Source organism: Rhinoraja longicauda, chromosome 14 (genome assembly GCF_053455715.1).
Source record: "Rhinoraja longicauda isolate Sanriku21f chromosome 14, sRhiLon1.1, whole genome shotgun sequence".
NCBI lineage: Eukaryota > Metazoa > Chordata > Chondrichthyes > Rajiformes > Arhynchobatidae > Rhinoraja > Rhinoraja longicauda.
In genome coordinates this window covers 29,969,184-29,993,939 of record NC_135966.1, presented here as the reverse complement: position 1 = coordinate 29,993,939, position 24,756 = coordinate 29,969,184, and the positions used below count along the sequence as shown (strand labels likewise).

Genomic DNA, 24,756 nt, shown 5'->3' with positions numbered 1-24,756 from the left:
ATTATTTATACTACCTTTTGAACCCTCTTGCATCAGCTGCTAGTTTAAATTTCTTGTGACTTTCCTAACCACATTTCTACTAGATTCCTTTTCTTACCCCAGTTTAGGTAGGAATTGTCCCTTTAACCTCTTTCCATCTTTTGGGTGCAATTCCTTTCCAAAATTGATGACATATTTACTCTAACATAGAACATCACTTTTAAGCCTAGTTCTTTCAGCCATGCAGTTGCCTCCATAATTTGTCTATTCACAAATTATGTGATCGTAACCTTTTAAGATCTTGTTTTATTCTAAAATAAACATCCTGATTTTTTTCTGAAAATCTCCTAATATTTCCAATTTGTCAGTCTCAATGTGGACCATAACAACTGCTTCCTCCCTCCAACACCCTGCCATCTCTATGCCTTGGGGATCTTATGTGAAGCCAGAAATTTACTATATGGGCCTCTTGATTCTGCTTATAAAATACACCATCCTTAGATTTGAGTTTATTATTGTCACATGTACTGAGATACCCAATGGGTTAGAGGTGAATCAAACAGTACCCTAATTTATGGATGGACCATTCAGAAGCCTGATAATGGAGAGGAAGAAGCTGTTCCTGTGTCTGGTGGTCTGGTGTTCAAGCTGCTGTACCATCTGCGAGCAGAAAGAAAAAGGAAATACCATATTATTGCATAGGACAAGTCTTTGATTACGTTAGCAGCTTATCAGATAGTATGAAGTGCAGGAGGAGTCAATGGTGAATGTCTGGACTGTGATGGACTGGGCTACATCTATAACTCTGTAATTTCTTGTAATCTGTCATTGCCCACAAATTACTGAATTTCCTACAATGAAATAATGCATTTGCTCTCCTCTTCCACCGTAGATAGCATTCTGAGCTGTCATTTGGACAATCTTGTTTGATATCTTTACAGGCAACACATTTTCCATTTTGAAAATAATTCTGCAAATTCTCAATACTTTGCTGGCTCTACTATATTAATTTGGATAATCAATAAAGTTCATAACTAGAGATATAAGAAACCAAGTTCTGAAAATGTGGGTGGTTAATAATTTAATAAGCGTTTCATATAGGTTTAAAGTACTAGTAAATATAAATACAAAATTCAACGGCTTCAAGCAAGGTGAGAATGAAAGAATTTCACCCATTTTATAGACGTGAGAAATGGATACATAGTGTTATCCAAGCAATTTGATTCGAGCAGATTGGCCACCCATGTTTTGAAAATGTCTCCAAATAAGCTGCAAATCATTTCCAATTGAATTTTAGAATAGGATTCAAACATATCTGGACCAATTTGCTTTTAGATTACAATAACACATTCCTTCTCTCCAGAGATGTTGCCTGTCCCGCTGAGTTACTCCAGTCTATCTAAAATGGATATCTCTATTCCTGGGAATCCATGAAGATCTCAAATGATAGTGTGCTGTTGGCTAAATTGAAAGGCCTAGTAAATTACTTGAAAGGCAAAGTGTCCACTAAAAGGGTACTTGAGCAACCATCCAGTCAGGAGAATTATTCATCTCAAACCAAGAAAAAACAAAGTCAAAGCTGACTAGCTGACCAAATCTATTAATTTAGAATGGTTGGATAATAGAACATATAATAGGGTTACAGAACTAGTAAATATAAATACAAAATTCAAATGGCTTTAGGCAAGGTAAGAATTAAAGAATTTCTCCCATTTTATAGACATGGATTAATTACTTAATTAATCAATTCAAATTAATTAATTTAGAACGTTATTCTCTGGAGTTTGAGGTAGTTAGATGGCTCAAGGATTTCAATTATTATTTGAAAACATTCAATTATCAATAATTTAAATCAGTTGGAAATGTATTAAAACTCGTACAATTAAAGTGCTCCCTGTCCTTTAAAGTTGAAGCAGATGGAAAAGAGATTAATGTAGAAACAAGGAACTGCAGATGCTGGTTTACATAAAAAAAGATACAAAGTGCTGGACTAACTCAGCGGTTCAGGCAGCATCTCTGGAGAACATGGATAGGTGATATTTTGGGTCGGGGGCCTTCTTCAGACTGATTGTAGGGGAGGGTAGAAAGTTGGAAGAGAGGACAGGCAGGACAAAGCCTGGCAGGTAATAGGTTGATATGGGTGAAGAGGGTTTTTTGATAGGCAGATGTTTGGACAAAGGCCAGAGATGAAAAGACAGAAGGTTTGAGACAAAAAGATTGGAGTTGTGAATTGTAAAGCTAGAGGAGGCAGCTCAGGGCAGGTCAGTATGAGAATGGAAAGAGTTGTTAAAATGATTAGCAATTGGAAAGACCAAGCGATGGCTCGGCGACCATTTTGTCGAGCACTTGCGCTCGGTCTGCGAAGGCCTGCTGGTTCGCCTGGTTGTTAACCATTTTAACTACTCTTGCCATTCCCATACTGACTTTCTGGTCCTCCTCCATTGCCAGAGGCAACACAAACTGGAGGAACAACAGCTCATATTCCGCTTGGGTAGCTTACAATCCTCCAACATTTTCGCTACCTCCAACGGGATCCCACTCCTGGCCACATCTTCCCATCTCCACCCCTTTCCGCAGAGACTGTTCCCTTCGAAAGCTCCCTGGTCACCACCTCCCATCCCACCCCCTCCCCAGGTACTTTCCCCTGCAACCGCAGGAGATGCAACACCTGTCACTTTACCTCCCCTCGACTCCATCCAAGGACGCAAACAGTCTTTCCAGGTGAGGCAGAGGTTCACTTGCACCTCCTCCAACTTCATCTACTGTATCCGCTGTTCCAGGTGTCAACTTCTCTACATTGGTGAGACGAAGCGCAGGCTCAGCGATCGTTTTGCTGAACACCTCCACTCAGTCCGTCTTAACCTACCTGATCTCCGGGTGGCTCAGCACTTCGAAGACTTTTATATGTGCTGTTTGGGAGGTTTTAAACTGGATTGGCAGGAAGAAGTCGCAAAAGCAGAAAGGAATCACATGAGAAGTTGGGGCCAAATGCTGCACTCAAAGAGAGCAAGATTAGCAGAGAGGACAGGCAGGTGGACTCCAAAGAGAGAAAGGACAGGTAGTTCAAACTGTCATTCAATGCCAGAAGCTTAATAGTCAAACTTAGATTGTGGATTAGCTTGGGGGACTTGGATGTTATAGCCATAATGTAAATATGGCTTAGAAGGGTAGGGGTGGTAGTTCAATTTTCCAGGGGATAAATGCTACAGGCAAGATAAGAGAGGTGGGGGAGGAAGATGGTGGGAGTATGCAGGTTGTCTTTTTGATCAGGGGGGACATAATTAGTGCTTTGAAGGGATATTCTTGGAGGAATCATCCAGTGAGGCTACATGGCAGAGATATTTGCATCATTGTTAATCACAGGTGAAATTTGGAAGACTGGAGTTTGCCTAATGTACTGCCATCATTTAAGAAGGGCAGCAAGGGCAAGCCTGTGAAATACAGACCTGCTGGCCTGACATCAGTGATAGGAAAGTTATAAGGACAACATCTACCGTGTGTGTAGGTACAGACTAATTATGAATAGTCAGCACGGCTATGTGCGTGGGAAATCATGTCTCACAGACAACTTTATGAAAAAGTCACCAAGATGATTGAGGAAGGCAGGGCTGTGGATGTGGTCTATGTGAACTTCAGCAAGGCCTTTGACAAGGCCCACATGATAGGCTAGTCTGAAAGGAATCCAAGGTGAGCTAGCCAATTAGATTCAAAATTGGCTTGAAGGAAGAAATCAAAGGGGAATTGTGGAGGGCTGCTTTTCCAATTTGGGACCTGTAACCAGTGGAGGGCCACAGGGGGTTGCATTATTCATCCCAGTCTGTTAATATTGTTAGTAAATTCAAAGATGACACCAAAATTGGTAATATAGTGGACAGTGAGAAAAGATATCTAAGATTACAGAGGTTATGCATCATTTGGAAAGGTTGGCAAAAGGAATGGCAATGGAACCACCGTCACCCCTATTCTCTCTCGTCCCAGCCAGCCACAGGTAGGTGCCTGGGTACTATGCAGGAAATCAAACAAAAGCAATGCTCATAACAGCATCAATAAACACAGATTAACTCAGCCTCGGCAATAACAATTTCTCAGTACAACATCCAAGTAGTCTCTGCTTCTGAAGTTGGACAGTGAGTACTGACAAGTTATTTCATCGGTGCAGAATATCACAGTGGACATAAAGTTGAATAGGATTAAAATGGGAACACCACCCAATTCATCATAGGACTAGAGGCTAATTGTGTGCATGCTCTTGATCATGTAAAACACATTCAATCAAATAAACCTGAGAGTCTTGAATCCCTGAGGCAGGGAATGGCATGGCACTAACTCAACAATAGGCCAGCAACAGCAAGGGTATGCAGGAATCTTACCAAGTAAAACTGAAGTACAGAAGTACAGCAAATAAAACATTAGTGTTGAAGCCTTGTGCATTTAATTGTTTTCTTACGTTAAAATAAAAACAATTGAATTGTGACAATTAAAATGGTCAGTAATGAATACAGATGATAGTGTTCACAACCAAATGTTTTAGGTTTATTCAGATCAATGCATTATAAAATACACAGACTTAACAGCACTGATTTCCACAATGCACTGCAATCCTTTGCACGTGCAGAATAAATAACTCTTTGATCGGAAAGCAATCTTAGTTGTGCTAGGCCAGAACCTTGTGTTTGCCATAGATCACCCTTAATGTGAATTATAAGTATAGAAAACAATTGTCCTGAGCAGCCATGCTGTATTTCAAGTTGAAATTCACCCACATGACCCTTTTCCCCTTAAATCAACAAATGTGCTCCCAATAATGAGGCAATGTTTCATCACCTCATTCACAAATGGCTATTTTCACCTGCAGGAAGAACACCAATAATTCACAACCATTCAGCAAATTTTTGCCGAGCCTGAGAATTAGTCTTAAAGACTTGACAATATATTTCCACTGCGCTGCTTCAAATCTTCCAGTAGATTATACCAGTGTGTCAACTCAAATTCTCTCTCCCAGATCTGTGAAAGAACAGTGTGCACCTTTGACATTTCCAAAAACAGAAGACTTGTGTGTACAATTTTAATCGCAACCACATTATAAGTACTGCATGGACATTCAACAGATCCCAGCTCCAATAATAAAAGATTTCCATGGGAGTTTTGTTTTAGTCAAGCAAATAAATATTTCATAATGCTCCAAGTAATATCATATTTGAATCTCCGTGTGTTTTCATTTAAAACCACATATCTTCATACATCTCAAAACTGTTTACAATACAGAGAACATGATACTGGGTAATGAAATATTTTCACTTGTTAGGTTATATTCCCATTATTAAAATGCACTCCACATTGAGCTCACCTTGGGTATTAGTTTCAGGACAAAGAACTTTCATATTGAAGTGAGGTCACACCTAAGTGTTCAGATCAGCTACAAAATCAGGAAGCTTCATTAAATTAGAAGGAATTGATAATATTGCTTAGGCAGATGACCCTGCAACTTCCGTCAAACAAGCAGGTATTGGAAGGCTCTCCTTCTCACAGCAAAACAATAAATGGAGAAGAGGCAGAAAAGATAAAATGAAAGCTTCACAGTGGATACAATAACACAAGCAACCATGGTAAGAGTTTGCCACTTAAATTCCCAGATATAAACAATGTTTTCCATCCACTCAAATGTATCCTGCATCACCAGTTATTAACATTCTCAAACCACCTCAACAAGGGTCTAATAGAGTATCCTGTTACTAAATAGTAAATGTTACTCAAACACCTGAAGATGCCTGCAATGCTCAGTCACCGCGTACAAGCCATAACTAAGATTATCATGATTCAGAGCAACCTACAATATTTAAAATGTTGATTACAGTCACCTTGGTATGTTATTACCTGTAAAGGATGGAATCACACATGATATTGAGGTTGTACCATCAAAAGTAATAAAGGCCACTCAGAAAGCAGTGTTTAGGTCTAAGGCTGTTTGGACTGGCATAAAAGCCCACTGTAACCATCATCCTCCAAGACTGCTATCTCATATTCTGCAGATACAATCTCCCCACAAAGCAGTTCCCACTATTGCTCCCACCTCCTCCTTCTCCTCTTCTTCATTCTCCCCAGGTAAGCAGCATAGCCACAGAGAATGTTTGGCTTTCGCCAGTGCTACAAGAGTGTGGCAGCAATTTAGAATTTCCTTCAGTGAGGCCATAATCCAAATATCGGTGCATTCAGAAACCCTGCCGTTATACTATTTGAAAATATTCAGAAACACAGGCTAAAAAAAACCAAATCCCAAAGTAAACCAAATCAGTGCAATTTGTCCCATTCAGCCTACTGGCCAGAGGCAAGGTCCAATACTAATATGATCAATTCTGTCATAGTACTTGCTGAAATGTAATCTCCAAAACAAAAAGAAGACAAAATGTAATGCTGCATTAAAAATCAGCACAATTTTTGTGGCCAGAATTAGAAATAGATCTGGGAACCCAGGTGCAGTTGAAGCAGCACGATAGGTGTAGGAAGCTGCTTGGTATTCTGAATACTCCTGAGATCTGCAACTATTTTCTTTCGGTAACATAAAACAATGAAATGATCACAAAATAAGACAAGTAAAGATGTACATTATGCACAAAATCTTGGCAACTTTCTAAAGTATAAAATGCCGTACAATTATGCCGTATGTAGAGGATTATCTGAAGGATTCCACAGTCAGTGGTATTCCAACAACAAAGGTCACTTGAGTTCAAGGGACAGATGTCATTTAGACACCACAGTGCCCATTAGTCACATTACATCGATCCAGTCTCAAACATTTTGAGAGCATATTCCAACAGTTTGAGTAAGGAGTTTCAGTCCAGGGAACTGTGTAAGAATTACTCCTTAAAATATTGGCAAATCGGGTGCTATTGGTGGCAGCAGCTAAACAGATAGGAAGATTTCTTCTTCTCGGTCAACTTCACAGCTTCATCTTCTGAATGAGCAGAAAACAGTGTTAGAGACCCATGATTGTTACACCTTAAGCACCCCAGACCTTCCAAAGACTGACAACAGTCCCCTTTCCAGATTAATATCTGCCCCGAGCCACCACACACTCGCTACCCTTAAGATTGCAGATCACGCCAGTGTTTACCTGTTGTAACCTGGAAAGCTGTTATATTCACGTAATCTTCTGCTACTTTCTGAAAGAGTTCATCTAAAATAAGAATACAATAGGATTTGTTCTTTGCATTCAAATTCCCATACATCCAATTGCACCACTCGACAACATAAAAACGGCCTCATTAAAAATACTCTATTCCATTGTAAAATGTTCCACTCTTTTTAAAACACTCATCACATCTCTGCTTATCAAAACCATCACAATATTTTACTGATAGTGGCTACACAGAAGGTGCAGAAGGAAAGCCCAGAGTGAAAGAGATATTAAATATTAATATAATGCAAAAAGGAAAAACTTACCAACATTCTGACCAGTCTTACTGGAGGTTTCAAACAACTTGGCATTGATCTCTAAAAGACAGATATTTCATATCATTTGCACTGAAAAGGATTCAGAGGGCAGAAATTCATCTGCACACAACTGCAGGTTTCCTAACTTTGGGATGTATTTGTCAGGTATCCAAAAGTACCATGGCGACAAAGGATCATGCAACATTTGAGTTTACTACATTTTTGGATATTTACCTCCTCGTTTGGTATCAAAGAACATTCATTTAAATAAGCCTAATAATAAATCCTATAAACATCCTAATGAATCAAAGTACATCTTTATATAAAACGTTGATGTTTAAAATATGAATTTAAAAAGTGCTGGAAACACTGCATTCTGGAAGGAGAAACGAATTTTACTTTTTAGCTCAATGATCTTTCATCAGAACCTCGTGCTGGTGAGGCCAGGAACAGAGAGATAGAGGGTATGAATTTATGGCTGAGGGGCTGGTGCAGAGAGCAGGGATTTCGATTTCTGGACCACTGGGATCTCTTCTGGGCTAGGGGTGACTTGTACAAAAGGGACGGGTTGCATCTTAACAGCAGGGGGACAAACATTCTGGCAGGCAGGTTTGCTAGTGTGACACCTGTGGCTTTAAACTAAGTAGTGGGGGGGAGGGGTTAACAAATTGTGAATATGAAGATGAGGTAAAAGGGAATACAGGAGATATTGCAAAAGACTCTCGGAAGAATGGGAACAGAAGTTCTAGAGCGGAAAAGAAATTAAGGGCAGGGCCAATTGTGAACGATGTGAGAGAGGAGGTAAATACAGAAGTTAAAGTGTTGTACTTAAATGCGCGTAGTATAAAAAATAAAGTGGATGAGCTCGAGGCTCAGTTAGTCATGGGCAAGTATGATGTTGTAGGGATCACTGAGACATGGTTACAAGAGGACCAGGGCTGGGAACTGAATATCCAGGGGTACACAACGTATAGAAAAGACAGACAGGTGGGCAGAGGGGGTGGGGTTGCTCTGATGGTAAGGAATGATATTCATTCCCTTGCAAGGGGTGACATAGAATCAGGAGATGTTGAATCAGTATGGATAGAAATGAGAAATTGTAAGGGTAAAAAGACCCTAATGGGAGTTATCTATAGGCCCCCAAACAGTAGCCTCGACATAGGGTGCAAGTTGAATCAGGAGATAAAATTGGCGTGTCAAAAATGTAATGCTACTGTGGTTATGGGAGATTTCAACATGCAGGTAGACTGGGAAAATCAGGTTGGAAATGGACCCCAGGAAAGAGAGTTTGTAGAGTGCCTTCGAGATGGATTCTTAGAACAGCTTGTACTGGAGCCTACCAGGGAGAAGGCAATTCTGGATTTAGTGTTGTGTAATGATCCTGATCTGATAAGGGGACTAGAGGTAAAAGAGCCATATTAGGAGGCAGTGATCACAACATGATAAGTTTTACTCTGCAAATGGAAAGGCAGAAGGGAAAATCGGAAGTGTCGGTATTACAGTATAGCAAAGGGGATTACAGAGGCATGAGGCGGGAGCTGGCCAAAATTGATTGGAAGGAGGCCCTAGCAGGGAAGACGGTAGAACAGCAATGGCAGGTATTCCTGGGAATAATGCAGAGGTTGCAGGATCAATTTATTCCAAAGAGGTGGAAAGACTCTAAGGGGAGTAAGAGACACCTGTGGCTGACGAGGGAAGTCAGGGACAGCATAAAAATTAAGGAGAGGAAGTATAACATAGCAAAGAAGAGTGGGAAGACAGAGGATTGGGACTCTTTTAAAGAGCAACAAAAGTTAACTAAAAAGGCAATACGGGGAGAAAAGATGAGGTACGAGGGTAAACTAGCCAATAATATAAAGGAGGATAGCAAAAGTTTTTTTAGGTACGTGAAGAGGAAAAAAATAGTCAAGGCAAATGTGGGTCCCTTGAAGACAGAAGCAGGGGAATTTATTATGGGGAACAAAGAAATGGCAGACGAGTTAAACCGTTACTTTGGATCTGTCTTCACTGAGGAAGATACACACAATCTCCCAAATGTTCTAGGGGCCGGAGAACCTAGGGTGATGGAGGAACTGAAGGAAATCCACATTAGGCAGGAAATGGTTTTGGGTAGACTGATGGGACTGAAGGCTGATAAATCCCCAGGGCCTGATGGTCTGCATCCCAGAGTACTTAAGGAGGTGGCTCTAGAAATAGTGGAAGCATTGGAGATCATTTTTCAATGTTCTATAGATTCAGGATCAGTTCCTGTGGATTGGAGGATAGCAAATGTTATCCCACTTTTTAAGAAAGGAGGGAGAGAGAAAACGGGGAATTATAGACCAGTTAGTCTGACATCAGTGGTGGGGAAGATGCTGGAGTCAATTATAAAAGACGAAATTGCTGAGCATTTGGATAGCAGTAACGGGATCATTCCGAGTCAGCATGGATTTACGAAGGGGAAATCATGCTTGACAAATCTACTGGAATTTTTTGAGGATGTAACTAGGAAAATTGACAAGGGAGAGTCAGTGGATGTGGTGTACCTCGACTTTCAGAAAGCCTTCGACAAGGTCCCACATAGGAGATTAGTGGGCAAAATTAGGGCACATGGTATTGGGGGTAGGGTACTGACATGGATAGAAAATTGGTTGACAGACAGAAAGCAAAGAGTGGGGATAAATGGGTCCCTTTCGGAATGGCAGGCAGTGACCAGTGGGGTACCGCAAGGTTCGGTGCTGGGACCCCAGCTATTTACGATATACATTAATGACTTAGACGAAGGGATTAAAAGTACCATTAGCAAATTTGCAGATGATACTAAGTTGGGGGGTAGTGTGAATTGTGAGGAAGATGCAATAAGGCTGCAGGGTGACTTGGACAGGTTGTGTGAGTGGGCGGATACATGGCAGATGCAGTTTAATGTAGATAAGTGTGAGGTTATTCACTTTGGAAGTAAGAATAGAAAGGCAGATTATTATCTGAATGGTGTCAAGTTAGGAGGAGGGGGAGTTCAACGAGATCTGGGTGTCCTAGTGCATCAGTCAATGAAAGGAAGCATGCAGGTACAGCAGGCAGTGAAGAAAGCCAATGGAATGTTGGCCTTCGTAACAAGAGGAGTTGAGTATAGGAGCAAAGAGGTCCTTCTACAGTTGTACCGGGCCCTGGTGAGACCGCACCTGGAGTACTGTGTGCAGTTTTGGTCTCCAAATTTGAGGAAGGATATTCTTGCTATGGAGGGCGTGCAGCGTAGGTTCACTAGGTTAATTCCCGGAATGGCGGGACTGTCGTATGTTGAAAGGCTGGAGCGATTGGGCTTGTATACACTGGAATTTAGAAGGATGAGGGGGGATCTTATTGAAACATATAAGATAATTAGGGGATTGGACACATTAGAGGCAGATAACATGTTCCCAATGTTAGGGGAGTCCAGAACAAGGGGCCACAGTTTGAGAATAAGGGGTAGGCCATTTAGAACGGAGATGAGGAAGAACTTTTTCAGTCAGAGGGTGGTGAAGGTGTGGAATTCTCTGCCTCAGAAGGCAGTGGAGGCCAGTTCGTTGGATGCTTTCAAGAGAGAGCTGGATAGAGCTCTTGAGGATAGCGGAGTGAGGGGGTATGGGGAGAAGGCAGGAACGGGGTACTGATTGAGTGATCAGCCATGATCGCATTGAATGGCGGTGCTGGCTCGAAGGGCTGAATGGCCTACTCCTGCACCTATTGTCTATTGTCTATTGCCCGATGGGAGTCATTGACCACAAAGTTTTGGCCATCTTCATGATGATTTCTGCATCATCATTGCTGCAAATACATCTTTCCCATGATATAGTGAACAGATCTGAATGGCAGTACTCAAGCTGCGGCCTAACTAGTAATGGGTACAATTTAAACATAACCTTCCTGCACTTATATTCTATGCCTCAGCAAATAAAGAAAAAAAACCAATGTGCATTTTTTTTAACCACTTTAGAGATTCAGCATGCCAAATCTAATGATGTGCAGGCATACTTGCCAAGGTTTCTGTTTATCCTTGCCATTCAATATCCTGCCAAATAATGTACATTTCCTTGTACAAATGCTCCCCAACTTACGAAGGTTCAACTTACAATATTTCGACTTTGCGATGGTGCAAACGGCAGTGACCCATAGCGAGACGCAGCTCGCTTCCGGTCACGTGATCACATGTATTCAATGCATTTTCGACTTATGATATTTTCGGTTTCCGATGGGTTTCTCGGAGCGTAACCCCATCGTAAGTTGAGGAGCACCTGTACTTTATCTATACTTTATCTGATCAGCAATCACACTCTTCTTCGTTGGACTTTCCTGTGTATGAACACAAAGTTGCTAAATAGCATGACTAAAATACTAACTGTTGAGCCTTCCCGAGGTGTTGTGGGCCTAACTCAACGATGAAGGGAGGTAACCCCGATGATATACTTGTACCTACACGATCAGATTGGATGTGTTTGTTAACATGTAGGTAGCTTATTGTGGCATATAGAGTTAGTTATTGTCCTTAGCACACATGTGTACAGCAGTTCAGTCTGAAGAAGGGTCTCAAACTGAAATGTTACCCATTCTTTCTCTCCAAAGATGCTGCCTGTCCCGCTGAGTTACTCCAGCATTTTGTGTCTACCTAGTACATTAGATACTGCTTTGTCTTCTGCTTGGTTTTCTTGCTTGAGCACTTATCCTGGTGTTATAGCACAAGTACTTTGTGTTTTAATAGTGATTTATATTTCATACTTAATTGGTTGTGACCTTCCCGGGGAAACAATGTGAAAAAAGCACGAGAGGAAGTAAATAATTTCCCTTGAGCAATCTTGCCCAACAAGATGAAATTTTCATATTTCAAACATATTTTCTTCTTTAAGCAAATCCATACTGAACATTTCTGATGTATCACCAATAGGAACTATTTTCACATTGCCTCCTTCCTTGCCAACCTCAATCCAAGAGTATAAGAAAATAACTGCAGATGCTGGTACAAATCGATTTATTCACTAAATGTGGAGTAACTCAGCAGGTCAGGCAGCATCTCGGGAGAGAAGGAATGGGTGACGTTTCGGGTCGAGACCCTTCTTCAGACTGATGATCCGGGGAAGAAGGGTCATCAGTCTGAAGAAAGGTCTCAACTCGAAACATCACCCATTCCTTCTCTACTGAGATGCTGCCTGACCCGCTGAGTTACCCCAGCATTTTGTGTCTACTTTATATATATCTATATATATCTATTACTAAAACTCCCATCTTGTTTGTTTGTTAGTTTGTTTGTGTATATATTTGTCCACGAAATACAGCCAAAATGGTACACGATAGCACAAGAATTTTAAGCCCACCTTACTCACCAACGGCCTGCGGTGTGCAGTAGCAAGTTTTGTTCAAATTGGTGTTGTATTTTTTAAGTTATTGACATTTTAAACTTTAATAAATCCCTTTTCCACTTGCCGTGCCCGTCAGCCACTTTCAACGCCACAATAGGAACCCAACGGGTCTGCGTGTGTGCAGTTGGGGCCCATTGATCTAATACTTATGTGTTCATCTTGTGTCACAACGGTAAGATGGCCGTCAGATCCACTCAAGCGCAGTTGGGGAGGGTTGACCTTCCTCCCGTGGTGCAGCGCGGCATCAGAGAGAAGGCAAAAGAAGATGGCTGTCGGCAGGCGCTCTCCTGCTGCTGGCCCCCGCGATGGCCGCCTGGGGCCAGGGTGAGTGGTTCCCTCTCCCCTTTCGCCCGCCTCTGGCCCCGGGGGAGACTCCGAGCAGGAGGAAGATGGTCGTTGTCCCCGTCGTCTCATCGTTCCCCTCCGTCTCCTCCACTTCAACCGATGGCATTGTCGATGACTCCAACAACAATGGTGGCCGCTCTCCTTCTCCTCCTCCTCCCGCTCCGCCATCTGGTGCGCGTCTCCCGCCGCCGCGCTGCCCGCTGCGAGGTGTAGTCCCCGCTCCCGCACGGCCCCAGCGCCCCGGACCATCACCGGACTATAACCCCCCACGCACACACACATCTCCAGGGTAATAATAAAAATAATGATATATAATAATAATACTTAAAATATAATAATGTAAGAATATAAAATGTTACATTGTATATCTATTAATATATATTAATCTCTTGCAGGGAAGGGGGGTGTGGGGGGTTTGACTGATGCCCGGGTTGAGGGGGGACGGAGTGGGTGAGGGAGGGGAGGAATAAATGGGGGTTGAGGGGGGATGGAGTGGGTGAGTGGGGAGGGGAAGGGGGGGGAGTGTGCTAGACCAATGCAGGAGAGCTTTGGGCCCAAAGGGGTCCACCCTGTTCGATATTAGCTAAAGGCCAAGTAGTTCAGTGACTTGTGAAGTAGTAATCTTTACCATCCGAGTAATCCTGAACATCATGGTAATCGACTGCCCGGACACTGCGATCATTTTGCACAAGATCACTCTTTGTTCCACACAAGTAGACTTTGCAATGCTGAAAGAGAAAATATTGTAAATCAATCAGAATGATCAATTCACAAGTGAGAACCGCCACTACAAACCAACCACCTAAACTTCAAATGGACAATGCAGAGCCCGTGCAGCAAATTCATTTACCAAATTCTCAAGTAGAGAGAACAAATCCAGCAACCTACTCTCAAAATGCATTATTTGAGAAAACTACGGCCAAATTCCCCAAACCAACCTGGACTTAAAATGCCTACTGCAAGTTTTTTCCCGAAATAGAATTAAACTATAATTCACAATACACAGTCCTAAAAATGAGCTACTCAGCAGACTAAGGGTTAAAATAAGCTTCTCAATATTACAACAAAACATACCTCTTCACAGTTCTGGACTTCATTCACCCAGAATCTAGCCCTTGCATAGCTGTTGCTGTCGGTCAAATCTGGAAGACAAGACAACCATTCAGTAATTCAAGATCAAAATGCTACAAATCTGGTAATCTTAAATAAAAACAGAAAATGCTAGAAACTTTCAGAAGGTTGCAAAGCATGTCAGGGTAGTTAACGTTTCAGGTGTCTGACCTTTCATCAAAACAGGCAAATGTTGTAGATCAGGCAACATATTTTTAGTTACAAATACAGGGAAGTGGGGAGGGGAGAAGGAGGAAGAGACCAAATGCATGTTAAGCACTGAATCTCCCTACTTTCTTTGCAACTTAAATTTATTTCTAATTTTTCCAGTTAGCAGAAAAGATTATCAACCTGAATGTCAACTCTATTTCTCTTTACAGATGCTGCCAGGATCTGTTGAATATTGTCAGCACTTTCCTTGTTTCACTCAAGCCATTCAACAACAATGCATAATTCCAAAGTGGACAGCCACTGTAAAAAGTAGATTTAGAAATGCAGACAATTCTCCAACTTTGTGAACTATTGTGGCATTGTAAGCACCTTCTGAGTTTTTGGCAAACAGTAGAAATCTTCCTCTATTCCAATAGATTAACGGACAATTTAAGGCAAAGTAATTTGCTTTTCCCTTACTATTAAACTGGTTTAGCAAACTATTATATTTCATGGCAATGTTAATGTTTTTCCAGCAGTACCTACCCTACTTCTATTCGAAAATACTGTGGAGAGCATCCTTTTATCATTGAGAGATTTACCAATTCATGTTTAGTTAAATTTAATTTGAGAGAATTATGACCACAGCAAACTATTCTGGGTACAACAAATTTACTAAGTTGCACCCTGTATAAAGCAGCAATACCCAAAGACTACAGGCAAACATTAGACACTCATCCGAGTAAATGACAGTTTTCCTTCCTTCTGCGTGTCCCATTGAATGCAAAATTTCATCCTGCTCATAATATCACTCTCTCCCCTTTTAATCCTATGGTTTGTACGTTTTAACCTATTGGCATAACTAGGAAATTCAAGAGCTATCTTTTCCTTATTCTTTTCAAAATTATGTTTCATTAACACTCACTTGTTCTGTTTTTGTCATTTCTTATTTTTCTTGCAGACCGAACCATCCCTTGAATGATCCTTGAGCAGTCTGAAGAAAGATCCCAACCCAAAATATCATCTGTCCATATCCTTCCACAGATGCTGCCTGACCTGCTTAGTTCCTCTAGCACTTTGTTTTTTGTTCAGGTTTCCAGTATTTGCAGTCTTTTGTGTCTCTTCGCTATCCCTTGAATGGTACTCGTTATACTAATGGTCTTGAATTCCAACGCGTCACCTCAATGACGTTGCCTTTTGATCTTTTCAGCCTTTCCTTTGTTTTCTTTCAGTATCTTTGCCTTATTCAGACCTCCCAACATTTGATTTTACAAAATCATAATGTTGATATCCAAAATTCAGAATTTTACATCAAAATTCATAATATGGCACGTAATGCAACTTTTCAGTAAAAAAAGTATGCACGCCAAATGCGCATACACTACATTCATGTGTGAAAAAGACTATTATTTCCAACAGTCTGTAGTTCTAGGACTACATGTACAATGTCAGGCCTATCATGAGTACATTCTGCTATTTATAGAAAGGTTATTGAACAGAGATACTTTTTGTTTTTTCTATTTTGCTTTTTCCTTACACATCCCAATTCTCGGTATTGAATAAAAGAACAATGGTCATAAAATGTATGACTGTTATGAAGAAAGAGTTGATATATTCAACTTGACTAAGCACACGGAAGGATTTCATCTGGCACAGCGTTTCTCAACCTTTTTACCCTTGCGGAACCCTTGAAATGATTTTCATGTCTCAGGGAACCCTTACATAAAAATTCGTCACGTGCAGCTCCTGTCCACTGACCACTAAAGGCCGTTTCACACTGGCGCCATATAGATGGTGCTAAATATATTCCCTATGATTATTATAATTTTCAGGCGTGTGAGTGAGGTAAAAAATGAGGAAAAGAGCTGAGCACCTGCGCAAGGTGTACAGGGGGGTCAAAAGATCGGAAAATGTTTGAAAATTTACACACAAAATTACCAGTTTCAAGCCTCTTTTAGTGCATTTCAAAGTAAAAACGGACATTACAAAATGATGTGAATGTTACTGTATACTAATAACATTTTTATTATTTTAATTAATTTAGTTATATAATCTTGCACGTAAATTTAATATTTACTCATTACAATTCCACCACTGATTTTCTGGCACTCTTGGTTCCAGAGCTTTGCCAGCTGGCCATGGAAGTCAGCTATGGGGATAGATATGTTGGCACCAGTTGGGTTGGAGTTCCAGAGCCCCGGTTGCAAATTCAACCCACCGATCGGCTGTGGAAGTCCCGAAGGAAGGGTTGGGAGGGGTGCTTATTTGTTTCCATAACCCTGTGAAGCATGATCACAGTCGAATCAATTACCTTGTACAGCCAAGATTCTGTTCACTTCTGACAGAACACAGATGTTTGAAAATCTAAATGCTTTGCCGTTCATATTCAACAAATTTTAAACGTGATTCTTTTCAGCGCATTCTTTTCAGTTAGTGTTATTTTAACCTAACAGATCAATATGCTTAGCATTGTGACCTTACTTAGATCGTTATAATGCAAATTGTATTCATCTGGATGTAATCAATCCATTCAATACTATTCCATTACAGGAACAATGTGAACACATTAATGGCACATCAGGAACACTTTAGAATGGTTTACGTACTCAAAACATTTAAATTTTTATATTTTAAATGTTTGTTTAAGGTGCCCCTTAAAATTGATCAACAATATAACTTAGTATGTTAGAACTGCAAGTTTGTAACATCAGAAATTGACCACCAAATGCCATCCAAAATTGATGAAATTTGAGGCAACCCATACAGTTAAACAGTAGCTGGTTTTGTTTTTGCTAGGACTAAATTCATGTTGTACATAATGCTTAACAGCAGTCAAAGCACGAGATTTACTGCTTTTCTTTAGTGAATAGTCCCTCATTGTCCTCTACAAAAATGGCTTTCCACATTAGCAGACTGCAACAGCACAGCATGATGGCATCTTTCTTACCAAAGCACACAACAGCTGCGCGGGCACCCCGATAATAGATTCTGCTCATGGCTTCATACCTTTCTGACCCAGCAGTGTCCTGTCGGAAAACAAATTTTATTCACGATTTATAAATATATCTGAAACAAACATTCAAGTGTTTTTGAATATCCCAACTATTTTGCAACTGTTTGTGACAAAAGGTATCTGACCTCAGTTCTCACATTACCTTCCGACAGAGACAGTCATTTAACCCATCAAGTCTCTGCCGGGTCAGAGGTAATCGCATTCATCCTACATTGCCATCAAATCCCCAACTTAACTACTGACCTACACACTGGGGCAGTTTATAGTAGCCAGTTACCCCGCCAACCCGTAGGTTGTTTCGTATGTCGGGGAATAAAAACACTTGGTCACAGGGAGAATGTGCAGACTCCACAGATAGCACCAGATGTCAGGATTGAACCTACGTCAATGGCATTGCGAGTCAGCAACTCCATCTTCTGCACCAACTTACTGCCTCTCTAGCAGAAAATTTGCCAAATACTCACAATGTGGGCAAGAGCCTGAGAAGAAAGATAGTGAGACCATCTAAATAGATTGTTCCATCTGTACTACGTGTGCAAGAGGGGGAAAAATCCCAGTGCGGGCAAGTTGTTTGCTATTTCCATCAGTCACTGGAATAGCGACGAACATCCAAAGACGAAGTTCAAGTTCAAAGTTCAAAAATACTTTATTTGTCCCCGAGGGGTAACTTACAAAGGCACGTAGAGTAGTACAAAAACTATTGGGGGGGGGGGGGGGGGGGGGGGATTAGCAGGCTGAGCAGCGGGACAATGGTGGTTGGGAGTTGAGGAGCTGAACAGCCTTGGGGACAAAGGTTGCCCTTCTCCTCTGTGTCCTACAGCCTGGGCAGCGAAGCCGGCGTCCTGAGGGGAGCCACTCAAACGCAGAGAACAGGACGTGTGTGGGGTCCTGTAAAATCCTGCTAGCTGAAGGATAGAACACTAGCCCACGAACTGGAAACATCATATTATTCCACTGAAGGGCAAAATATATCACATCATTAAGGATTTCAAACAGATGATTGAGCAACCCAACTAATTCCTTAATCACCACAAATTTCCTCACCACAAACTCCAGTATCAATTTGGTTATATTGTCCAACCGCTATATTCAAAGGAAACTAAATGTTCAAATCATATCTTGAACATTGGTCTTGATGTCACATCTGGCACAGACATTGTGGGCTGTTTTTATGTCTGGCTGTGGCTGCTCTGATAGTCCGGAGTCGCCTTCCAGAGGGAAGTGCTTCGAAGAGTTTGTGGACAGGGTGAGAGGGGTCAGAGATGATCTTGCCTGCTCACTTCCTGGCCCTTTCAGTGACAGCTCATCAATGGGGGGTAAGGTTGCAGCCAACAACCTTCTCAGCTGTGCGAACGATCCGTTGCAGCCTCTGGATGTCGTGCTTGGTGGCTGAGCCAAACCAGACCATGATGGAGAAGGTGAGGATGGACTCAATGATAGCAGTATAGAATTGGACCATCATTGCCTGTGGCAGTTTGTGTTTCTTCAGTTGCCGCAGGAAGTACATCCTCTGTTGGGCCTTTTTGACTGTGGAGTCGATGGTGGCCTCCCATTTAAGGTCCCTGAAGATGATGGTTCCAAGGAACATAAATGACTCCACAGATGTGACTATGGTGTTGTTGATAGTGAGTGGGGGGAGGGGGATCTCTTCCAAAGTCTACAATTAGTTCCACTGTCTTGAGAACATTGAGCTCCAGGTTGTTGCGATGGCACCAGGACGCCAGCAGTGTCACTTCCCCTCTAGGCAAATTCTCCCCATCCTGGATCAGTCCAATCAGGGTAGTGTCATCCGCAAACTTGAGGAACTTGACAGAGGAGTCTGTGGAGGTGCAGTCGTTGGTGTAGAGAGTAAAGGAAAGGAGAGGGGAGAGTACGCAGCCTTGCGGAGCTCCTATGCTGAGAGTTTGTGGGTCCGAGATGTGCTTTCCCAGCCTCACATGCTGCTTCCTGTCCGTCAGGAAGTTGATAATCTACTGACAGTAATATACAGAAATATATAGATCTCTGTTTTAAATGAACTCCGTGACAGAGCTTCCATAGCTCTCTGGCATAAAGAATTCACCTTGTGTGCGATGAAATTCTTCCCCATCTTAGTCCTAAATAGATTTTTCATTATTCTGATATTATAAACGCTGGTCCTAGAATCCTTGACCACCCTCCCTGCAACTAGCCTGTTGAACCCTTTGTGTTTCAACAAGATCTCTTCTAATTCTTCTAAACTTTACGGCATATAGTTCTTGACTCCAAAATCACTCCTCATATAGCAAACCGATCAGCCCTGGAACTAGTGTCATGAATTGTGTCATGGCAGAGCTGTGGCATAGTTGCTGTCTCACAGTGCCGGATACCCGGTTTCGATCGTGACCTCAGGCACTCTCTGTGTAGAGTTTGCACGCTCTCCTTGGACTATCCTCTGGGTGCTCCGGTTTCCAAAGACATGCAGGTTTGCAGTTTAATTGGCGTCTATAAATTGACCCTGGTCTGTAGGGATTGAATGATCAAGTGGTCTAACCTAGGACAAGTGTGAACAGGTGATCAATAGTCAGTGTGGACTTGGTGGGTTGAAGGGCTGTTTCCATGCTGTATCCTTCAATCAATCAATTTTCAATAGATTCCTTCTCTACCAACAAGACCAGAACTGTTCAGAATACTCAAGGTGCACTATCATCAAAGCTTTGTATTGCAGTAAGACATCTTTATTTCTCTACTCACATTTTCGTAACAAAGACCAACATACATTTGCCTTCCTAATCATTCTGCTTTTCTGCTTCATACATTGTAGTGCATCACTTCTCTCAATACTTCACATTCTCCTCCATACACAATCACCTTTTGTTTTCCCAAATTATTAACGTGGACTACGTAGCTGGGGCCCAAGCAATGTTAGTAATGGCCTCCCAATCCAAGATCTGTTTATTAACTCTCTGCTTTATGTCTGATAATCAATTCCCAATCCAATCTATCAGGTTTAGTTTGATCAACTTCTCTAGCATTAGAGATTCAGAGATTGCTTAACTCTTCCACCTTTGCCTTATTTCCCCAATTCTGAATTCTGTTGCTGCTTTTAAGGTTACTAATACTTGACCTTGCTTATCTTTCCCTTTCCCACACCCTTAAAAGCTCCATTGTTATGCTCCTTGCCAGTTTACCCTTACATTTTATTTTACCTTTCTTCATCAATGTTCTGCCCTCTGTTGCTGAGTGCTATACTTCCCCCAATCCTACGGAAATCTACAATCTCAGATAACTTAGTATTGTGGCGGATCAGGCCACTCCTCGGGTCAGCCCCCTCGTTACGTGACGAACAGGCGTAAGGGGTTAAAAGCCAGACCAGGGGGAGGCGTGGCTCATCCCTAGGTGGACTACGCTGTGGGCAGGAGCTCACAGCCTAATAAAAGAATCTTACTAAAAACTGCCTGGCGTCTTGCCTTTTCTCTGGCCTCCGCCAGGCCACTACAGTATTGAATTAAAGAAATACAATTTACAATCTTTTATTTCTTCTGTAGATTATCTTTTCTGTTGGTTTTTTGAACCTATAAGGGAATAAACTTTTTCTGCAAATTATTGCTTTCAATGCTAGCCACTGCCTGTTAACTAAGAAAATACCTTTACAGCTATGATAATCAACCATGCCATTTCTACCTTTATAGCTTCTTTTGTTTAGATTCATGATCATAGTTTTGGATCGATCATTACCTTTAAAATAATTGTCAAATTGTACCATATTTTGATTAATATTCCCTCAAGATCCCTTGATAACACATTACCAATTTACCCTTTCTCACTGTACAAAACAAAATCTAAAAAAGCCTTTCCATTGGTTGGATCCAAAAACATATATATATATATAGATCTAAAAACCATCTGGTATATATTCCATGAATTTATCTTCCCTTGTTACTACTACTAATTTCATAGTTTATGACATTTTAGGGGACAGAGACCGTGTCAATGTTTCGAATAATCCTATTCATCCACCTGTTACTATCCATTCCATTCCCTAACACATCAATTAATGCCACCCACCACTGTCTTCTGAATCTCTTACCACCCATCGATACTGAAGGCAATTTATAACAACCAATTGAACCAATAACAAACATGTTTTTGGGATGTAGGAAGAAATTGGAGAACGGGCAGCGGTGGTGCAGCGGTAGAGTTGCAGCCTTACAATGTCAGAGACCAGAGTTCAACCCCGACTACGGGTACTGTCTATACAGAGTTTGTATGTTCTCCCAGTGACCTGCATGGGTTTTCTCCAAAATCGTTGATTTCCTCCCACACTCCAAAGACATACAGGTTTGTAAGTTAATTGGTTTGGTATAAATGTAAATTGGCCCTAGTGTTAATGTGTAGATCACTGGTCAGTGCGGACTTAGTGGCCAAAGAGCACATTTCCGCGCTGTGTCTCTTAACGAAACTAAACCCATGCAGCTACAAGGGGAACATTAAACATTCTAAAGACTCCACACAAGACTAGGATTGACCTGGGTTGTTAAACAGTTGCACCACTTGCAGTACCAGTATGCTGCTCGACGTACATTAAAGTTCATCCAAAACGACTGTTACCCATTACATGCACCTCTACTTTCCTGATTTATGTCATATCCCATATTACTACCACTATTTGGTGCCCTTTGTAGCATTTTGGCCCAACCCAAACCAATTCTAATTCTACCTCATCTGCTGTCAAGATAATTACCCACCACTGAACTGATCTCATCCTATATGAATTCTGCTACTCCACCTTCTTTTCCCTTTTGCCTGTTTTTGCCATATGCTGAAATTCTGTGAGCATTCTCTCAGCTTTCGTCACATTTCAATAAAAGGCAATTAGATCATTATTGTTTATTTCTGTCTTCAATATTAATTCATCTGCCTTCTTGTGAGTACTATGACCATCTTTAACTTTGCCAGTTTAACGAAGGGTAGAGAGAAACACCTCTCATGTACAGCACAGATATTGGCTGTGTAGTTCTATTCCTTACACTTCGCAGCAAAAGGATGATAAATACACTCAAATTAAATAGTTGCACGTTCAGGGAATCCCCTGTTATTTTTATCCTTACTGAAAAGCAGACAAGCACTTACTCGTTCACATTTTCGATTTGTAGGATTACACCACAAGAGAGAACTAATCAACCACAGAAACTCACTCAACAATGGTTTCATTTCTAAACTCTAATTAACCCACTCTTCCAACTAATTATTTCACACGCCATGAGAAATCAAAGTAAAGAACTTACCCAGATGCCAAGTGTGATTGCCTTTTCACCAACATGGATGAGCTTGGCTACAAATGCAGCCCCGATTGTCTGAAACAGAAACCAGTGAAATGAGCAGCAATCCATTTCTTGAATCCTTTGCAACATAGTTTACTGTCATTAATCATTTCTTCAAAGAGCTTGCACTGAAAGATTTTCCACATAGATTTTATTCGTGTGGGAAGCATATTAAACATTTAAAGTATTAACAATGGTAATATGATTTTGCTTCAGGCAGATAAGTGTTGGTCTTGGCATTGTGATCAGCAAAGATAATGTTGGCCAAAAAAAAAAAAAGAAGGTTATAGTGGTCACTTGACATACACAGATCAGGAGGACGGGCCCAACGGGCACACTTGGAGAGTAAGAGTGGGGCTGGGGGAGGAGAGAATGGGGGGTGTGGGGACGGGCCCAACGGGCCCGCTTTGAACGGGCACACTTGTTCTAGTATAATACTAAAACTCAGATCTTGTGAATATATATATATATTTTTTTTTTGGGTTTGACCTGAATATATCGTATATTTATACGTAACAGCGATTGCAGCAAAACGGCGGACCGTAGCACGACGGTTTTCGCACCGCCTCAATCGCCAATCTCGCGCTCGCTCGGCCGTGATATTTTCATTTAATTTGGTCGCGTGTTTTTTAAGTTACAGAGGTTTTAAAGCGCTGCCCCCCCCCCCTTTTTCAGGGGGGCGCTGCGGTGCAGATTTAGTTTTCAGCTTGTGGCTTGTGACGGCTACATTTGTTTCGAAAAGTTTCCAGAAAAGGATTTAGTTTTCAGCTTGTGACGGCTACATTGTTTCGAAAAGCTTCCAGAAAAGCACTGATTGTTTTGTTATTGCAAGTCAAGTCAAGTCAAGTCAAGTCAATTATATTTGTATAGCAACATTTAAAAACAACCCATGTTGACCAAAGTGCTGCACATCTCATTAGGAAAAAAAAAAAAAAAGGTTATAGTGGTCACTTGACATACACAGATCAGGAGGACGGGCTTTCGAAAAGTTTCCAGAAAAGCACTGATTGTTTTGTTATTGCAAGTCAAGTCAATTATATTTGTATAGCACATTTAAAAACAACCCATGTTGACCAAAGTGCTGCACATCTGATTAGGAAAAAAAAAAAAAAAGAAGGTTATAGTGGTCACTTGACATACACAGATCAGGAGGACGGGCCCAACGGGCACACTTGGAGAGTAAGAGTGGGGCTGGGGGAGGAGAGAATGGGGGGTGTGGGGACGGGCCCAACGGGCCCGCTTTGAACGGGCACACTTGTTCTAGTATACTATTAAAACTCAGATCTTGTATGTATATATATATACTCCACTGATGTCGGCTGAATACCGCAATTCCGGCAAAACGGTGAACCGTTAGCGCCACGATTTTTGTACCGCCTTAATCAGCATGCGGTTCGCTGCTGGAAAATGATATTGTTATTTAATTCGGACGCATATTTTTTAAGTTACAGAGGTTTAAAAGTGCTGCCCCCCCTCATTTATCGAAGTTTTGACAGAAGGGGGGCGCTGCGGTGCGGCAGTGCTCAGTACGCATGCGCGGAATCTCCTCACTCTGTACTCAACACGCATGCGCGGCATCTCCTCACTCGCACCAAAACAATGGACGCCGTTAGCGGCGCCAGCCCGCGATCACCGGCTCACCTCTCCTCTCTCCCCTTGCTTCTCTCCTCTCTCCCACACCCGGGAGAACATCTCCCCGCTATAAACCCCCCCCCCCCCCCCAGGCCTTTGAATGATGCGATCTCCCGAAGCCCCCCCCCCCACCGGACTTTTCACAGATCCGATCACCCGCACCCCCCCCCCCCCCCGGGCCTTTAACTGATGCTAAGAGTGTGTCTGGGGAAGAGAAAATGGGGGGGGGGGCTGAGAATGGGGAATGGGACAACAGGGGTAGTGCGGAGGGGAATTGGTGGTGGGGGAAAGAGGGGTACTGGGAAAAGGGGAGGTCCATATCCCTCCCCTCTCCCCCATCCCTCCCTCCCCCCCCCTCCCTCCCTCCCTCCTTACCACCCCATCTCTCATCACCCTCCCCCCCTCCCTCCACCCTCAATCCTCAACACATCCCTCCCTCCACCACTCC

The 24,756-nt window shown here is 41.9% G+C and overlaps 1 protein-coding gene across 2 annotated transcripts in view; it reads right to left on the bottom strand.

The window, feature by feature from the left end:
* Nucleotides 1-4,426: 4,426 nt before the first annotated feature.
* rab24 (RAB24, member RAS oncogene family) overlaps nucleotides 4,427-24,756 on the bottom strand; it is a 39,205-nt gene continuing 18,875 nt past the window's right edge. For both annotated transcript variants that reach the window (XM_078411626.1, XM_078411625.1), the window contains 7 exons: nucleotides 22,641-22,709; nucleotides 17,329-17,407; nucleotides 14,196-14,263; nucleotides 13,750-13,849; nucleotides 7,420-7,470; nucleotides 7,091-7,153; nucleotides 4,427-6,931 (listed from right to left, as the gene is read on the bottom strand). In XM_078411626.1, coding sequence (XP_078267752.1) covers nucleotides 6,864-6,931; nucleotides 7,091-7,153; nucleotides 7,420-7,470; nucleotides 13,750-13,849; nucleotides 14,196-14,263; nucleotides 17,329-17,407; nucleotides 22,641-22,709 — 498 coding nt within the window. In that variant the 3' untranslated portion in view covers nucleotides 4,427-6,863. The remainder of the gene's footprint in view (nucleotides 6,932-7,090; nucleotides 7,154-7,419; nucleotides 7,471-13,749; nucleotides 13,850-14,195; nucleotides 14,264-17,328; nucleotides 17,408-22,640; nucleotides 22,710-24,756) is intronic.